The 16,261-nt window shown below is 35.4% G+C and overlaps 1 protein-coding gene across 2 annotated transcripts; it reads right to left on the bottom strand.

Moving 5' to 3' along the window:
• Nucleotides 1–586: 586 nt before the first annotated feature.
• LOC128226897 (cell division cycle-associated 7-like protein) lies at nt 587–8,985 on the bottom strand. 2 transcript variants are annotated; one of them, XM_052937008.1, is made up of 10 exons: nt 8,931–8,985; nt 8,512–8,571; nt 7,595–7,651; nt 6,666–6,827; nt 6,366–6,434; nt 4,116–4,238; nt 3,690–3,776; nt 3,021–3,083; nt 2,349–2,485; nt 587–937 (listed from the first exon to the last, which is right to left on the bottom strand). In XM_052937008.1, exons 1-10 carry the CDS (start codon nt 8,940–8,942, stop codon nt 916–918), a joined length of 792 nt encoding a protein of 263 aa, XP_052792968.1. In that variant the 5' UTR covers nt 8,943–8,985; the 3' UTR covers nt 587–915. The 2 variants fall into 2 exon arrangements, with proteins under 2 accessions (XP_052792968.1, XP_052792969.1); XM_052937009.1 differs by having other exon boundaries at nt 4,116–4,235.
• Between the last annotated feature and the right edge of the window lie 7,276 nt (nt 8,986–16,261).

Genomic DNA, 16,261 nt, shown 5'->3' with positions numbered 1-16,261 from the left:
CAATCGTTTTAAAATAATAAAATTTAATCTTAACGTGACTCATTTACAAGCTTGAACTCGGCTTTGTAACCATCTTTTTAGCCACATATAACTTATTTTTCTTCAAAAAAAAAAACAAGATGAAAATCCTGATTCTATGGAGTTTTGATCCGGCATTACTCGTATTCAAACGTAGAGGCTATTAATCTAGCAGAAGTTGCATGAAGATCTGATAAGAACTACAGCTGTAGTTCACATTTGAACAAAGAAAAAAACACCTGCAAAACATTTGCAAGTGATTCCGGCCCGAAAAAGGTTAAGGGGCTTAGACCAAACCTATTTATATTCACATAAGGTACTTATTTCTATTTTAGAATATAAGCAAATGTTCAGCACAAAACAAACTTAACACATGAACACATTCATGATCCTCTGAAATTGGAAGCGCTTAATCATAATTTCAGAACCATCAGTTAATGTTATCCTCCCCGCCATAAGCGAATGTTGACAGACGCAGAGGGATGCTCTGCTCAAACTGCTCAGCTGCGAGAGAGGATAAGGTATATTTTGATAGCTCAATCCATAACATATTAAAAAAAAATCAACTAAACCAAGATTTTTTTTATTTACAACTAAAACTTAAAAACGTTATAATACATTTTCAAGTAAACTCTGCATGCTTTATGTATTCAGACATTATTTTGGCACTGGTCTATTAACATACTGTATAACTTGAAGGAAAATGGAAGTGATATATATTTATACATATATACATTTTAAAACGTAAACTATATGAATACAATTGTCAGTGTAAAATATATGATTAGATTTAACAAAAAAGCAATTTTTCTTGCAGATCATGTTGTTGAAATTCATTGCTTCATTCCTCTTTAACGGTCACTCTGATAGCTGTCCACAGGTCACTCGCTGTACAGCTCAAGATGTCTTCTGTTTCAAGCTAAATGAAAGAAAATTAACAATGTTGTTAACTGGATCGTTAAATTTCAAATATTTCAAACTCTAAAGGTTTCATGTGATCAGCGGTACTTTTCACAAATGTTGTGATAACCTATTCATAGAAATAGTTTAAGCCTGGTAACAGATTTTACTGGCACGACCTTAATACCAGTAACCTTGTTTATATAAACTTAATGCTTATAATAACACTTTGTTCTACCAATAATCTTAACAAGGCAGCAAACATAAGGCCAGACCAATCTGATGTTTTGGTCATCGAATTTACCACACAAATTATTTCTAGCAGTTATTTCAAAATTATTTCTAGCAGTTATTTCAAATTTAAAACAATAAAAAAAACACACAAAAAACTTGGAATGTATCCATAGGACACAGATGCCTTCAATTTTTGCCTTTGTCACCAAAGCAAGGGGGATTATTCCATCGGTAGTTGATAAATGTGACTCCAGGTTGACAACTTTACATGCAGAATTACATCACATCAGACAAATATCTCTGTGGAGGTTTATAACTCTTCACTCAAGTTGTGTAACATTAAATTCCATGCTCTGTGTGCCTCATTTTAACTAAAACTACCTGGTAAGTCAGGAGCCATACCTCTGCTGGGCACTGCCACAAATTCTCAAGTGATTATGCATCATACCTTACTGATAAAAAAATGACTTTTGTTTATTTGAGTTTATCAAGGTCTGCCCGCGCCCATTGGCTGGATTATGGCCGTGACGACATCATGACATCAATTCGCAGTCAAATCCAGACATTGGAAGATTTGAAGTAACAGAGTGAGATACAAGAGATCCAAGTGCGATACCTTAGCTCTTTGCAAAGAGACCTCTTTGTTCTTAAACGTGCTCGGTGTAAAGCACCGAAACACAGGATACAACTCCTGGATTGAACCGGAACTGAATACACCACTTTTCCAAGCACTACCCTTTAAATGCCAAGCGCCAAGCAAGGGAGCTACTTGTACCAACTTTTAACGTCTTACAATCTATAACTTAAATAAGGGCCATAACTCTAGGTGCACAACTACACATGCTGCTTAAAATTCCTAGACTGTAGACTTCTGAAGATATGCGAGACACAAGCTTGCATACTGTGAATTCGACAGCCATAACTCTCAGTGATTTTTTGGAATTATTTTCACCGCATGTGCCTTGCAAATTGGAAAACAGTTGATTTTGATAAAAATACAAAATCAGGCCAAAAAAGCTGATAAAATTGCAAATATGCATGTATTATAAATGTTTGCTTGCCTGCTCCAAACCTTTAAAGAAGAAATGTGATGAACAACGTGACATTAATTGTGTGAGGCCTTAAAGAGACAGGTGCTTGGCCTTACTTTCACTTGCCTAACACATTTTCAAGATTTAGTAGGAATTTAGTACTACCTCTGTAGATATTCATTGACATTTGAAAAGCCCTGTTCACGTGCAATGTGCACGAGAATTCCCGTGCATGACTTGCCCCTCCGCTTGCGACAAAAACTGCAGTTACAGATGTCTCTGCACGGCGGACACTGCCATTCCTGAAACAAAATTATGCACAAGTCAATTGCCCATTTAGTTTTCTTCAAATACTAAATTATATGCAAAGCATTTAACCACATGATTACAATCTCTTTGACCATAATTTTCTTTTAACTTAACAAGTTATCCTTGTTTTATTCCTGGCCTGGGTGTATGTTAGTTCCATTTGAAGTTACCAAGTCGGGCAAGTTGTTTTTTTCCGGGTACTAGTGGGTTTTCCCTAGAAACTAGTGGGATTCCACTACCTACTAGAGGGTTTTCTTCAGTTTAATACTTGTGGTTTATCTCAGGGTAATCCCCACAACAGAAGACCACTCTCTTATGCAACATCATGCCAGGGATAGTGACTTTTAATTAGTTTTAAAATATGTTCAGTAAAACTAATCTCTTTGCTTATATAAATATTACTGACTGCAAATAAACTAAGCAAAATGTGCTTGCAGTGATTGTTTCTACTTTTATGGGAATAGTGGCGGGCCCTTTGATAGAAAAATAGCTTTGTTTTGGCAAAAAGGGGATAGGATCTGTACTTACAGGATCTTTGAGCACCTCACGCACGTCTTCCCCATATCTGTTCCTCAAGCACGGACCACAGAACTGGAATAATAAACAGCTATAATACTTAATAGAACAATCTTCTGAACTGGTCCAAGTAATATTACATATAATAAACTGACCTTGTAATACTTCAGATAATTACAAACTATATTATAATTACTAATGCATGATCGGAATGAAACATACATATATATGAAAGTGACACTCTTATTTAAAATCAATACAATGCACATGTATAACAAGCATGAAGTTTGAGTGATAAGCCTCAAACTACTTTATACTAAATAATGCATTTATGGAAAATATTAATTACTGACGACAAGGCTGTAACCCTGTATTTAATAACTGAATACGCACAAATATTAAATGATTGGTGAGTGCTTAAAGATTTACTGTGATCTAATATCTTCTCATATGGTAGATATACTGTGTTTCCTGCACATTTGATTTCTTTCGAAAAAAACCTCTTTATACTTCATAAATACCATTACTTTTGATATTTATTCACCCTTTTTGGTATATTAAAACAAATGTTATAATTGTGGTAAATCTTATTTGGGAAGTAGGAGTGCATCTTTATTATAATTGACCGTAGTTTGTGAGGAAAGACTCAAACAAATCTGTACTGTCATAAACAAAACCCACCTGTCCTCTGACACCAAAGCATTTTTCCGATCGACAGATGGTCTTCATATCATCAGTTTTCTGTCTGCACTGATGGCAGGTTGTTCCCTAAATTATGAATAATTACAGAGAAGTAACATTTGAAGTTCTTACAAACCACACACACCGATTCACAAGAACCAACTCTAACTCTCATCTGTTTATGGGTATTTAACCAAACAAGTGGTAAACCTTGCCATTATCTTAGCCATAGTTAGTATGGGCAATTATTTAAGTGTCCACATTATATCAGGCAACATGTATACCATGTTTCTTTATATATCTTTAACAGTTTTTGAGTTGAGCTAAGGTTAAAAAAGCTGCACAACGAAGCAAAAAACATCAAGGCTATCACTATTTTCCTGGACTTTTTCTTTTTCAGTGAAAATAACATGAAACCCTTCTTACATATATGCTGTCATATCTCTTGTCCGCCACACTGACAGCCACACGGACAAGGTCGTCCTCGGTGATTTCCTCTGCAGCCTTTTTGTCCTCCTCAGTGTAACGACGTATCGGGCGAACAACCTTCTGTGATCAATACATGAATATAAGCCTTGTGTTAGACATTATAAAGTTTTATTTGAAAACAGTTAGAAGATGCGTACCTATCAATTTTTCACAAATTAACTTTCAAATAATAACAGAGTAATCAACAAGAGAATCACACCCCAATCTAAACACGTTTTTTTTCTTGGTTAAAATTTGGCATAACTCAGAAGTAATGGATTTGAACCTGAATGGCTTACTATAAACTTGTTATCCCATGTCTCATTAATTTTAAAATGAATATAAAGTTATTATGAAATTACCATAGAGCGTGTATACAACGTCATAAATTATATCATATATGCTACATCGGAAGGCAACATTTTGCATAAAATAAAGACTCAAAACCAACATAAAAATACTTTTGTTTTTCTTCATCATTTTAAATTAGGGATGGCAACGAGTACCCGAGTACTCGATCGAACGTCCGAGTACTCGAGTACCAAATCATTACTCGAGTACTCGGGGGAAAAAATCAAAAAAATCAATTAAAATCACCAAATACACGATTTACAGACAACATATCAGATCTGGTTAGTTGCCAAGAGGACAATTTACGGTCCCTCTAATCCCCGCTGTGTACACAATTGACCTCAATCAATTAGTTGACAGTTGTTGTGATAGTTGCAAACTGTCAACAAAGGACCCCTATTTCAAATTAGCGCTGATGTCAATTAGCGAAGTTTTGATAGCGGTACTTTCACCTACACAATTCTACTGTATACCAATGAGAGACCTTTCATTAAACAATGGACGCTAACCAGCGAAAGAGTTTCGACCGTTACGAGAATTGATTTCTTAATGGGCGTATTTTAACTATTTTTGCAATAATTATCACAATTGATTGGTTGATATTTTAAACAAGAATTATGAATATTAATGAGGTAAACAACAATTACACAGTACGAAAAACAAACATTTAAAAATAAAAATTTGCGGAGAAAACAACTGAACTCCGTATTGAATTTCGTTCACTATTTTTATGTATGCTTTTAATTATCGCTCATTGTAATTCTGATTGTTGTTCATTTCTGCAGTGCATACTTGTATAAAATAAAACGAATAAGACAAATTAAAAGCCTGAAACAACATTTGTTTTCTTTTTATATCATTTTTTGTTAAAATACGTAATGAAATGTTCCTTTAAAGGTGAAAATGACCAATAATACGACCAACGCACAATATTCGTCATTAACGATACATGTAAACACCTGCTTGTCTTTGCGAACACATATTCAATTTTTCCGAGTAATCGAGTACCCGAGTACTCGATCGAACGATCGTCCGAGTACTCGAGTATTAATTTTACTACTCGTTGCCATCCCTATTTTAAATGAAACAAAGGGCAGTCTATGCCGTTTAAATAGCCCCACCTTAGTTTAATTACCGGAGTTTGATTAGGTTATTAGTTTACTCAAACACTTCAGAAGAACCTGTTTCCAAACTAATGTTTTGACAGTGCTCCATCAGGCGGCGATTTTGTGAAAAGGTTTGTAGAAACTTCTCTCAATCAAACTCTGGTGAAAGACCGAAGACGGGGCTATGTAAGTGGTGTAGACAGCACTATGTTTCATTTAAAATAGTGAAAAAAATTGTCAAGTTATCTTCGTTTAAAGTTTTCATTCAGAGAATAATATTGCCATCAGACGTAGCAATAATAACGCAATTTATCAAGGGGTATACACACACTGTCAGAATGATAATGTATTTGTTAAATTATTTTTCAATATGCAAAAATCTAAAAATATATATTTTAATAAAAAGGAAACAGTTAATCATATGACATTATAATAAAGCCAGAAAAAATTGATCACTTTTTTGTTGATTTTATTCACTCCTGGCACAATTGCAGACATAACCAGTGTAAATAATAAATGTTAAGTATAATAAAATAAATATCAGATGCCATGGAGGATGATAGCTGAAGCATATATTTTCAACCCTCAAAACGCCTTAGTTGACATTTACATTCTCTGGATAACATTATATGCTATCACCCTTAATGGCATCTGATATCTTTATATTCTCTTTAATGTCAGGATTTATTCATAAACATGCACTAAATAAGCAGTTTCAAATAGTGAAAAAAGTGAAAGAAAAAACACGAACGTAATCCATGTCCTCATCCTCTTCAGTATCAGCAGGACGACAGCTAAATCCAAACTTGACCACCATTCTCTGAAGATGAAATTAAACAACATTAAAGTTTCAAAAAAGCACTACAGATTTTGCTGTACAAATTGAAAAAGCAATATTTTAATGAACCGGTGTATCAATTTGCACTACAGCAACAGTCTAAATAGTGAATTTCTATCTTCCTGTTCTTTCAACCCTTATTCCTGCTAGAACTTGGTCAAAGTTGCAACTGTCAAATCCTTGGAAACATATCAATCATAACTGTAACATTACATCAGAGGAGGTGGAGTCCGACGAGGTAGAGGAAATGTCAGAGGCGAGGGACAGGCGCCGAGACCGAGTTCTTGGAGGGGAGAATCGTGCCACACGCGAAGGGTTTCTTCTTTCTTCCACAGGGAGGGAAAGACGCTTCGTGTTTTTCTTTGTCTGTAGCCTCTAGACAGTGATACATAAGACGTTTGATAAGAGAACTTTCTTAAGTTGCTGGAACATCTTTAACACTCACCAAATAAAGAAATAATCAAAGTATATTCAGGGCTTTTTCTATAGTACCCACGGGTCCGACTATCGGACCCATTCCCAAAGCAAAAATTTTTTTTTTTTTTTTTTAGAAATTATTTTTACCTGTACTGGTTCATTTTCAACATCCTAATAAATTATGTCATGTGAAGTTTTTTTGGTAATTGAACTCAGAAATCATTGATTTTCATCACATTCAGAAATCGGAAATATGAAATATTATCTGTCATGATTTATTGCAATAGATATTTACACCCCAATGATTGATATTTCAGCCATTGTGGGTCTTTTAAAAGGGAAAACAACTAATATTAAATCATTACCTAATTCGCAGGAGACTAGACAGCTTTTTCTTTTAACTGTAAAATTTCCCAATTTTGGCATTTTCACGACGCAAAATTTCCCAAAATGTCTAGGGTCTTTTTCCCAAAATGGGCAGAAAAAGCCCTGATATTTTTGTTCAGTGATAGCTTCTATACTTCATCTAAAATTATTTCATAAATGAAACTGGTTGTTTTACAACATTTCATACTTAGATTTATAAAGCAACATCTTAGATAATGTTTGTCTAGTTCAGAATTTTGAGTCAAACATTAATATTTCCAATTTTTTAATATAAATATGCATGCGCTTGAAGTATGACTGCTGGTGTTATCACTAATATAGTTATTTCAGATGTTCACCTTCGCTTTAGGTTTCAGTGGAATAATCTTCTGAAGATCAGCTTTAATCTGCTGCAACTGCAAAAATAAAACACAACCCTTTAATTTAACAGATAAACTATGATAATTGGCACTGATTGAACTTCTTTTACACAGAACAATCATATTAACAAAGAACCAACAAACATTCCCTGTGATTAGTTCATTGTTTGTAGTTTCACGCTTAAAAAATAAGCCTTGTAATTTAGCTCTTGGCATACTATTGGATTTATTACATACTATTAGTTTGTTATAAATATGGTGTTAGGAAGATATGTTCCACCCCAATAAAACTAGGACTTTACAATTTAGATGCTTCTATAAAGACAACATGACCCAGATGGAAAGACTATACAGTACCACCCAGATTTAACGACTGCACAGCAGTGTAAATTACATCAGTACATTAGACATTTTGTCTGACATCTACATTATATGGCCTATGCAGGACACTTTGATGCTAAGCTGGACAAAATATAGTTATCTCATCAGTGAGATAACTATTTTATTTTATGTTTTGCGGCCTTCATACATTAAGTTTGTCATACAGTATGTGCATGAAGAGATTTAAGAGTATGAAATGTTGTATAATAAAGTCACAGAGACCATCCAATATATTAAGAGTTGATACACCAGGCAAATTTGACTGGTGTAGTTTGCGTTTATGTTCTGTTGTCTGATGTATTTTGAATAAAAAATAAGTTCAGCCCAAATTTTAAGCATTTATGGCACAGACTGTTGAAGATTACGGGCCAGATCGGAGTTTCTGATATGGCCCAGATTGGCTGATGAGAAACATCCCATTTGATGTCCATAGATCAGTAGACTAATTATGGTCTTTCGATGGGGGCATTGTCCGCCTATCTCATTTAGAGCATAAACAATGGATGATACATTACTATTTTTTCATTATCAGCCAAATTCCTCTTTCTCAGCTCTGCAAGGTCAATGTCTTCAAACTAAAAGGAAAATATACCATCAAATGTTAAACATGCATTAATATTCTCTTTCAATTTAAATAGTTGATCTATTTCACAATCTATATACCTGGATTGTGATTTTATCATATACAACATAAAAACATGTTATCCTTGCATTAAAATCATGTAAAAAGCAAGGTAAGATAGTTTGTTGTTGATCGCATTCGAAATGCAAGGGTCTAAAAAAATACTGAAAACGGTGAGACGAAACAATGATTTAACACAGACGAACTGCAGTCCAATGAATATAAATATTTAATAATATGATCTCAAATGGAAGGGACTTTATTCTTTATTTAATAACTAAGTTATGCTAGTGTTAAAGTTATGGATCTTACAAAATCTGCCATTTCGCAGTGCCTTGACTCTCCCGCGGTTTTTGTCAGAGATGGCCGAAATTCGCGGTACGTGATGAAACAGAAATTTGGTGAATTACTGTAATAACACAATCGTAACTTGAGAAGGTACGTCGAAGCAACCAATACTGACCTTTATTCCACGGGGTGGGGGGGGGGGGTGAGGGGGGGGGGGGTTCCGCAGATCATTTTAAAACACTTTTGAAGTTGTCTATAGAGTATTAAATTAACGGAGTTTATTCGACTTTAACACAGTTCTTTGGAAGAAAGAGTGGGTTTTTTTTAATTGTCACTTTTTGCATGGATGGGTTAAGATCACTTGCTATTGACAATTGTCGAACCTTTGTTGTTCACTGAGTTTCGACAATTTTCTTATGTATAAATTATTCGTATTATTTAGCCTTGATCGTCCTACTTAGTCTTAGCCTTTTACAAATAGTCTTCGATAGTGATGGCTGACCAGAACGTGCCCTTTCACCACATTGTACAGTAACGTCAACCGCTGGTGGCATCGTCTTTACTGTAATATGGCGCCAGTTCCAGGCCCCTCAGCAAATCTGTTACAAAACCAGCATTTCCATTATTTTTGTCGATGAAGCGCGCAGTAGATCGCTTAGTTATGCACTCTAGCTTGTCAATGTCATTTTGCTGATATGGATCCCAGAACGTACACCAATATGCTTACTCTTACTTCGAGCGGATCATCCCTAATTAAGTAGGCGTTTTTTTCCGGCAGATAGTAGGACACTGTCTGAGGATTCCTTCTAAGAAGCGTTATGTTGAGTTGGCACGTTTTCAATGTTCTATTCTTACTTCAGCTTTCCTGATGGTTGAAGTGTAACGGTCTCATGTAGGCGACAAAGGTCTACAGCGGCGGAGGTGCGTTCATAATAATATTCCGTATAAACGGAAGTACGTTCATACCGGATGTAAACTTGGTAGGTAATATGCAAATTAGCAAAGCCCGGGCTATGTGAGAATAGAGAAGTTAGTGTATATAAAGACCAGTGGACCCCTTCAGGGTTGAGCATGCTTTTCTCTGAAGGGATCTGCGGGTGTTTGTTTGACGTCGCACGTTACAGTATCATGTGTATTATGAATTCACCGAAATATCTGGAGCATCAATAATTATTGTTCAAAACGTTGAGCCATCCTAAACAGATGCTATTTTAGCTATTCTCAGAATGTCCAATTGACACCTGCCGGTAACCAAGATCAAAGCTCATATGATTTTATGCATTTTCATTTATTTCCACTCAGTAGCTAAGCCATAATTGCTTATTTACTGCAATTTAAATTACAACATGTGTCAAGACCTTAAAATTCGAAGAAAACAACCTCATGCAATGACAAGTAATGTCAGTTCTTTGATTAAAAATGGTCAGTTTTTCTAAGAATGTTCACATCCAGGCACATGGCACATACACTAAGTACGGTGAACTTGAACGCTTCGCATCTCCTGAAGCGATGCATAAAACAGTCCAGCGACAATAGGTCAGAGAAAAACAAGGTCAAGGTTTGTCTTCCAGTATAGCAGATCAAAGTATTCTGCTTGTCAATGTTATTTGTCCGTTCCTTGATAAGAAATAGTGGCAAACCACCTTAATTGTATAATCGTGAACTCTGGTGAGCAAATATCGAACATAAAAAAGTATGTTCTGGTCTGGTCAAACTGTATTGGGGGTCGACAAAACGTTTATCACGGTAAGATGCATGTCACAGTCACTTGGTGTAAGAACATGTCAATTGTTTTCCATACTGCATAGGTGCTTACAATTCTCGTCGAACCCAAATTAATTTATGATTATAATGATTACGAAACAACTACATGTAGTCCCAATTTAACATATCTGTTTCACGTGTTCAAAAAAGATTACTGGATGTCCATGCATATATTAACTGTTTATATTGCACACGCCGATAATTTCAAGCCCATCATAGATGACGGTTGCACGTCAATTTCTAGGGCAGTGTCCGGTGTTGGGTGTGCACGCGCCGAGAATTACTACTCAAGCCAAGCAACGGCGGCAGTGCATTTCCACACGAAATAACATATTGTAAATGAAATAAAAAAAATCCGGCTTTTTTATTCATTTAAATATTATGAAAACGCCATGAAAAAGCCTCCACGTGGTATGGCCTGGGTGTGTATGGATAATATGTATCTCTAAAATTAAGTATTGTATTTTTGCTACAAAACAAAATTAACAATAAAGCAAACACAACAGAACGCCCTCAAATTTATAAATTGATTTTTGCATCGCTATACTGGATTTCCCGGCCATTTCCCGATAATAATTAAGCTTCGCCAATTCTTGAACAATTTGATTGATATTTGAACTGGATACCCATATCAAAGCATATTCCAATATCAAAGCAATAAAACGCTATTTGTTATAAATAAATAAACAAGTTATAAATGGAGTCCTAGCTGTAACCTGAATCTGGCTTTCCATATATATACATATCCAACTTCGTCATTTTTTAATTAATTACATTAGATTTGATTTATTACATTAAATTTGAAATAAAACTCCTTGTGAGGCATATTTCGATGTGCATACAATTAAAATCACCAGATGTAAAAAAAAAAATCATGAGATATAAATGTATTCCTGTAATGAAATTGGATTCCGGTTGTATTACAGAAATCCACTGGAATTTTGTTTCGTCATGTACTCAAGCAATAGTAAAAACGGCGAGGCCAATTTGGTGCGTCAAATACAGCCCTGAGACAGTGCAAATGTATAATAATCACAGTTGAATTAAAAATAATATTCTTAAACAATCCAGAGGGCGTATAATTAACGTTACTTTTAGATATGCCATAGCTCTGCCTGATGAACCAATTTCTAGAAATGCATGAATTAGACCAGTAATAATGTCGAAATATGTAAAATGAATATTATATGGATCAAATTTTCATTGCAGTCAAAATAACAATGACAAGTTAAAACAGGATGATATCTGGCAAAAAAGCAATAGCATGTTACATACTTTTTCCTCATTCCTTCGACTTGAATTGGAAATTTCTATACTTACTTGAAGTTACGAGGATGCTATACAGTATAATTAAGATAAAGAAAGAGAATGTATATATATATAAGACTGTGATAGATAGATAGATAGACGGACGGACGGACGGACGGACGGACGGACGGACGGACATATATATATATTAGGGATGCAAACGAATGGCAAAATCGATATTCGAATATTCGGTAATTCTTTCGATCGAATATTCGAATATTCGATAAAAATTGAATCTTTAAAAAGTTATAGTTATCTATTAATTTTAGTTATAAACCACGATACCCTTTTCTTTATCTGTCGAATGTTTCTAGTGTTATCGTAATACAATACAATACATAGCAGCGTGTCGAATATTATTACATCGACATATGAAATACATATCTAGCACATAACAAGCACATACAATTCAATGAAATCACTCATCAATAAAATCATCACATATGATGGCCTTGTTCTTATTCAGAAATATTATCTTATCAACAAGATCACATGACAGTCTGTTTCTAAGTTTGTTAACAATGAGTCCGGCGCAGGAGAAAATTATTTCTGATGGCACAGACGTCGCAGGTATCCCAAGCAGTTGGCGAGCAACATGTGCAACGCGAGGAAAGCGTCCCTCGTTCTTTTTCCATCATCCAAGTGGAGTGGCCTCCTCGTCGGAAGGTTCGTGCCGGTACCGACGCAGCTCGTCGTTAGCCGTCTTGGTCGTCTTTGGAACCATGAAGCTAAGACGGGGTCGTTTGGAGGGTGTTGACGCACTCTCGTCGGGGTTGGCAACCGAAATGGAACATCGTCCAATCTACTCTCGAGTGCGTCTTCCGTTTAGCGCCGCTGTTCCGTTGACAGGAAGTCCAGGTCTTTGTAGCGGGGGTCCAATAGAGCGGCAAGGACTAGGGTGGATGTGGCGGTGGCATCGTTCAAAGGTCGGAAGCGGCGACGAAGCTCAGCAGCAATAACACCCTTCACTTCCTTGATGACATGGGAATCAGCCTCGCATGCACGGAGTGTGTTGTCCAAAAGACTTGTCACGATGAGATAAACTTCACTGCATGACACGTTCTTCTCCGTTGACATATACGAAGTCGTCTCAGTCAAATGACTGAGTACGTCACTCAGCTCGGAGACGACGGTCCACTCGCCGTCCTTCAACGACAGGTGCTGGTCGGCCTTCCGGGTAACCCGAGTGTCCAGCATGAGGTCGGACAGGTCGGTTCCATCGAATTGTAACATCCTGCACCAGCTCGTGTTTGGGCACCTTTAGAGTAGCTTGGCGCTTGCGCATTTCGGCCGTCAATGTAGTCGAGTGTTTGATGTGCCCGACCAGCTTACGACATCTGGAGACGACCCTGTTGACATCCGGGAGAGCAAATGCCGGCTTGATGGCCAGCTGCAGTGTTTGCCCAAAGCACCCAGAACACAAATCATGTTTAAGACCAGAAACGGTAAACTTTTTCATTGATTGCTGTTTACTGCTTTCACTTTGAGAACTCGGATGCTTAGCCTTCACGTGATTCCAGAGATTAGTCGTCGTGCCCATGTACGACAACCTCACACTGCATAGTTTGCACGTGACAGATTTCTTGTCAACAGAGCGCGTGAAATAAGTCCATACTTCAGATGTGGCTGGCATCTTTTACGTTGTTAAGAAATACAAATCTAATATATAATAATAATAATAATAAGTTTAACTTATAATGTTTTGCGAACATATATTCTGAAGGAATGAAGTGGTATCTACTTTCAGCGTATAATATCAATCACCGATTTGAGCAATATTGCTCAGCTTAATTGGCAGGCAAACTGACAAGAGGGTGTGAAGGCCGCTTCCTTAAATTCTTAATTGGCATGGTCATGTAAAAGAACTGAAAATCAATTAAACTTGTTTGATGTCACTTCCTAATAGCCAGTTATTTTACAATTATGGACACTGTTTATAGTACCCTACGATCGATCCCTAATTGACACATGACGCACACTCGATTGTCATCTCGTTAACGCCTCAGGCACAAGATGCGTATTGTTGTAAAAACAAGACAATAAAATTTTAAACACAACAACTGCCCTAAAGACTCAAGGTTTATATCATTATTTTTTGAAAAAAATAATCGAATATTCGAATACCGATTTTAACATTCGAATACTAAACGTTCGTTCGAATATTCGAATATTCGTTTGCATCCCTAATATATATATATATATATATGTCATAGTAACAAACCAAATATCTCATAAAGTTATAACACAGACTGATTAACAAAGTATTAGTGATGATATCTATACTAAAGCACAACATCATTAGAATGCTTTGGATACATACGTGCGTTAATAAAGATTTAATTCAATGTGACAAATATATAACACAGGATAACCCATTAAAGTTATTCAACTTATTTCCAATGGGGTCCTTATGACAACTGTAATTATTTGCCCAGATTTCAGTTGTAAGCTTTTTAAATTAGGTTTTCTTATACAAAAATAACATGCATGAACTCTTGACCAGTTAAAGAATGATTAAATGTTTGAGATCGAACTTTTACAGTTATAATGCAACCGATTGTTAAAACCATATGACACTTTAAAAGCATAATATGACAAAAATCTTAGAACTGATATGCAATATTAAATGAATAACAATTAATAAAATAGGAAATCTTCCATTTCTGCACATTTCATACCAACAATGAGATGTGATTTCACTTCTTTTTTAAAAGTATTCTATTTTTCAATTCTTTTAACTTTATTGGAAGACTGTTCCAGTCCTGGATTGCTTGATAAAAGAAAGTATTTAATATAAAACTGTTAGCCTGTGGCACTTTAAAATTTCCAGCACTATGTCTACTGTTGTAAGAATGTGTGGATGAGACTAAAGTAAAATGTTCATGTAAGTATGATGAGCATTTGCTATTAAAGATTTTATGTACATGGTTTAGTCGTAGTTGCTTTATCCTGTTTTCTATATTAAGCCATCCAATATCATTGAAAGCTGAGACTTTCAGGGAAGTCCTACACTCATAGCCATAAATAAATCTGACAACTTTGTTCCGAGAGACCTGTAATCTGTTCTTGAATTGTTTAGATATACCACTGTACCAAGATGTAGATGCATAGTCAAAATGACATAGTATTAAGGAGTTACGTAACAATCTTCTTAGTTTCATATCTAAAAAAACGATTTTGTCTATATAAATTTTTTAACCTAGAATTAAATTTACTGACAATATTGTTAACAATAGATGCAGCACTGAGATCATTGTCCAGTATACTTCCAAGATATTTAACGGATTGTTTAGGTTTTATGATATGGCCATTGCAGTTTACATTAAAGCTATCAACTTTTGTTAGTTTCCTTTTAGACCCAAATAAAATACATTCTGTTTTTCCAAGATGCAAAGACAGTTTGTTGTCAACTAACCACTTACTACAGTTTCAAGTTCCTTGCCGAGTACATTAATAATAACAGACGGATCTTTGTGAGAGAAAAGGATAGCACTATCATCTGCATATAATATTAATTTACATTTTTCAATTATGCTTATACTCATATCATTGACATAGCATAAAAACAGCAACGGTCCAAGTATGCTTCCTTGAGGAACGCCACAAGAGATGTTCATGAATTGAGACGTTGTATTATTTACATTGACAACTTGTTTACGACCAGATAAATATGATTGAAACCACTCAATTGAATCCACACCAATTTCTTTTAACTTCTGACATAGAATTTTGTGATCTACGGTATCAAACGCCTTTTGAAGATCCAGCATAATCATTCCTGTATATCTATATAGACCTTTGGAATTTTGATCTTTGATATGGTCGGTCAAATGAATTAGGCAGGAGTCAGTTGAATAGTTACATCTAAAACCACTTTGAAGTTCGTATAATAATCCATGTTTAACAAGAAAAGATTCTAGTTGGTTGTATACAACTCTTTCTAAGATTGTTGAGACTATACATAGTATGCTTACAGGTCGATAGTTTGAAACATCAGATCTATTGTTTTTCTTAAACAATGGTTTAACTTTAGCATTTTTGAGTTCAGATGGTACAATGCTACTTGTGATAGAGCTGTTTATCAGAAATGTTACTGGTATCTTTAAAAATGGTGCAGCATCTTTTAAAAATCGTGCAGGAATGTTATCTAACCCTGTGCTTTTTGAACAATTTAGTTTACATAGTTCCTTGTAAATGTATTCTTCACTAACAGTGTGAAGTTTAAAGTTAACAGAGTCAGGATTTCTATCTTTATAAAATCGTTTAAAACAGTCAGACTCATA

The sequence above is a fragment of the Mya arenaria genome, chromosome 3 (assembly GCF_026914265.1).
Source record: "Mya arenaria isolate MELC-2E11 chromosome 3, ASM2691426v1".
Taxonomy (NCBI): Eukaryota; Metazoa; Mollusca; class Bivalvia; order Myida; family Myidae; genus Mya; species Mya arenaria.
Note: the sequence above shows the minus strand (reverse complement) of the source record. Positions and strands in the feature narration are given on the sequence as shown.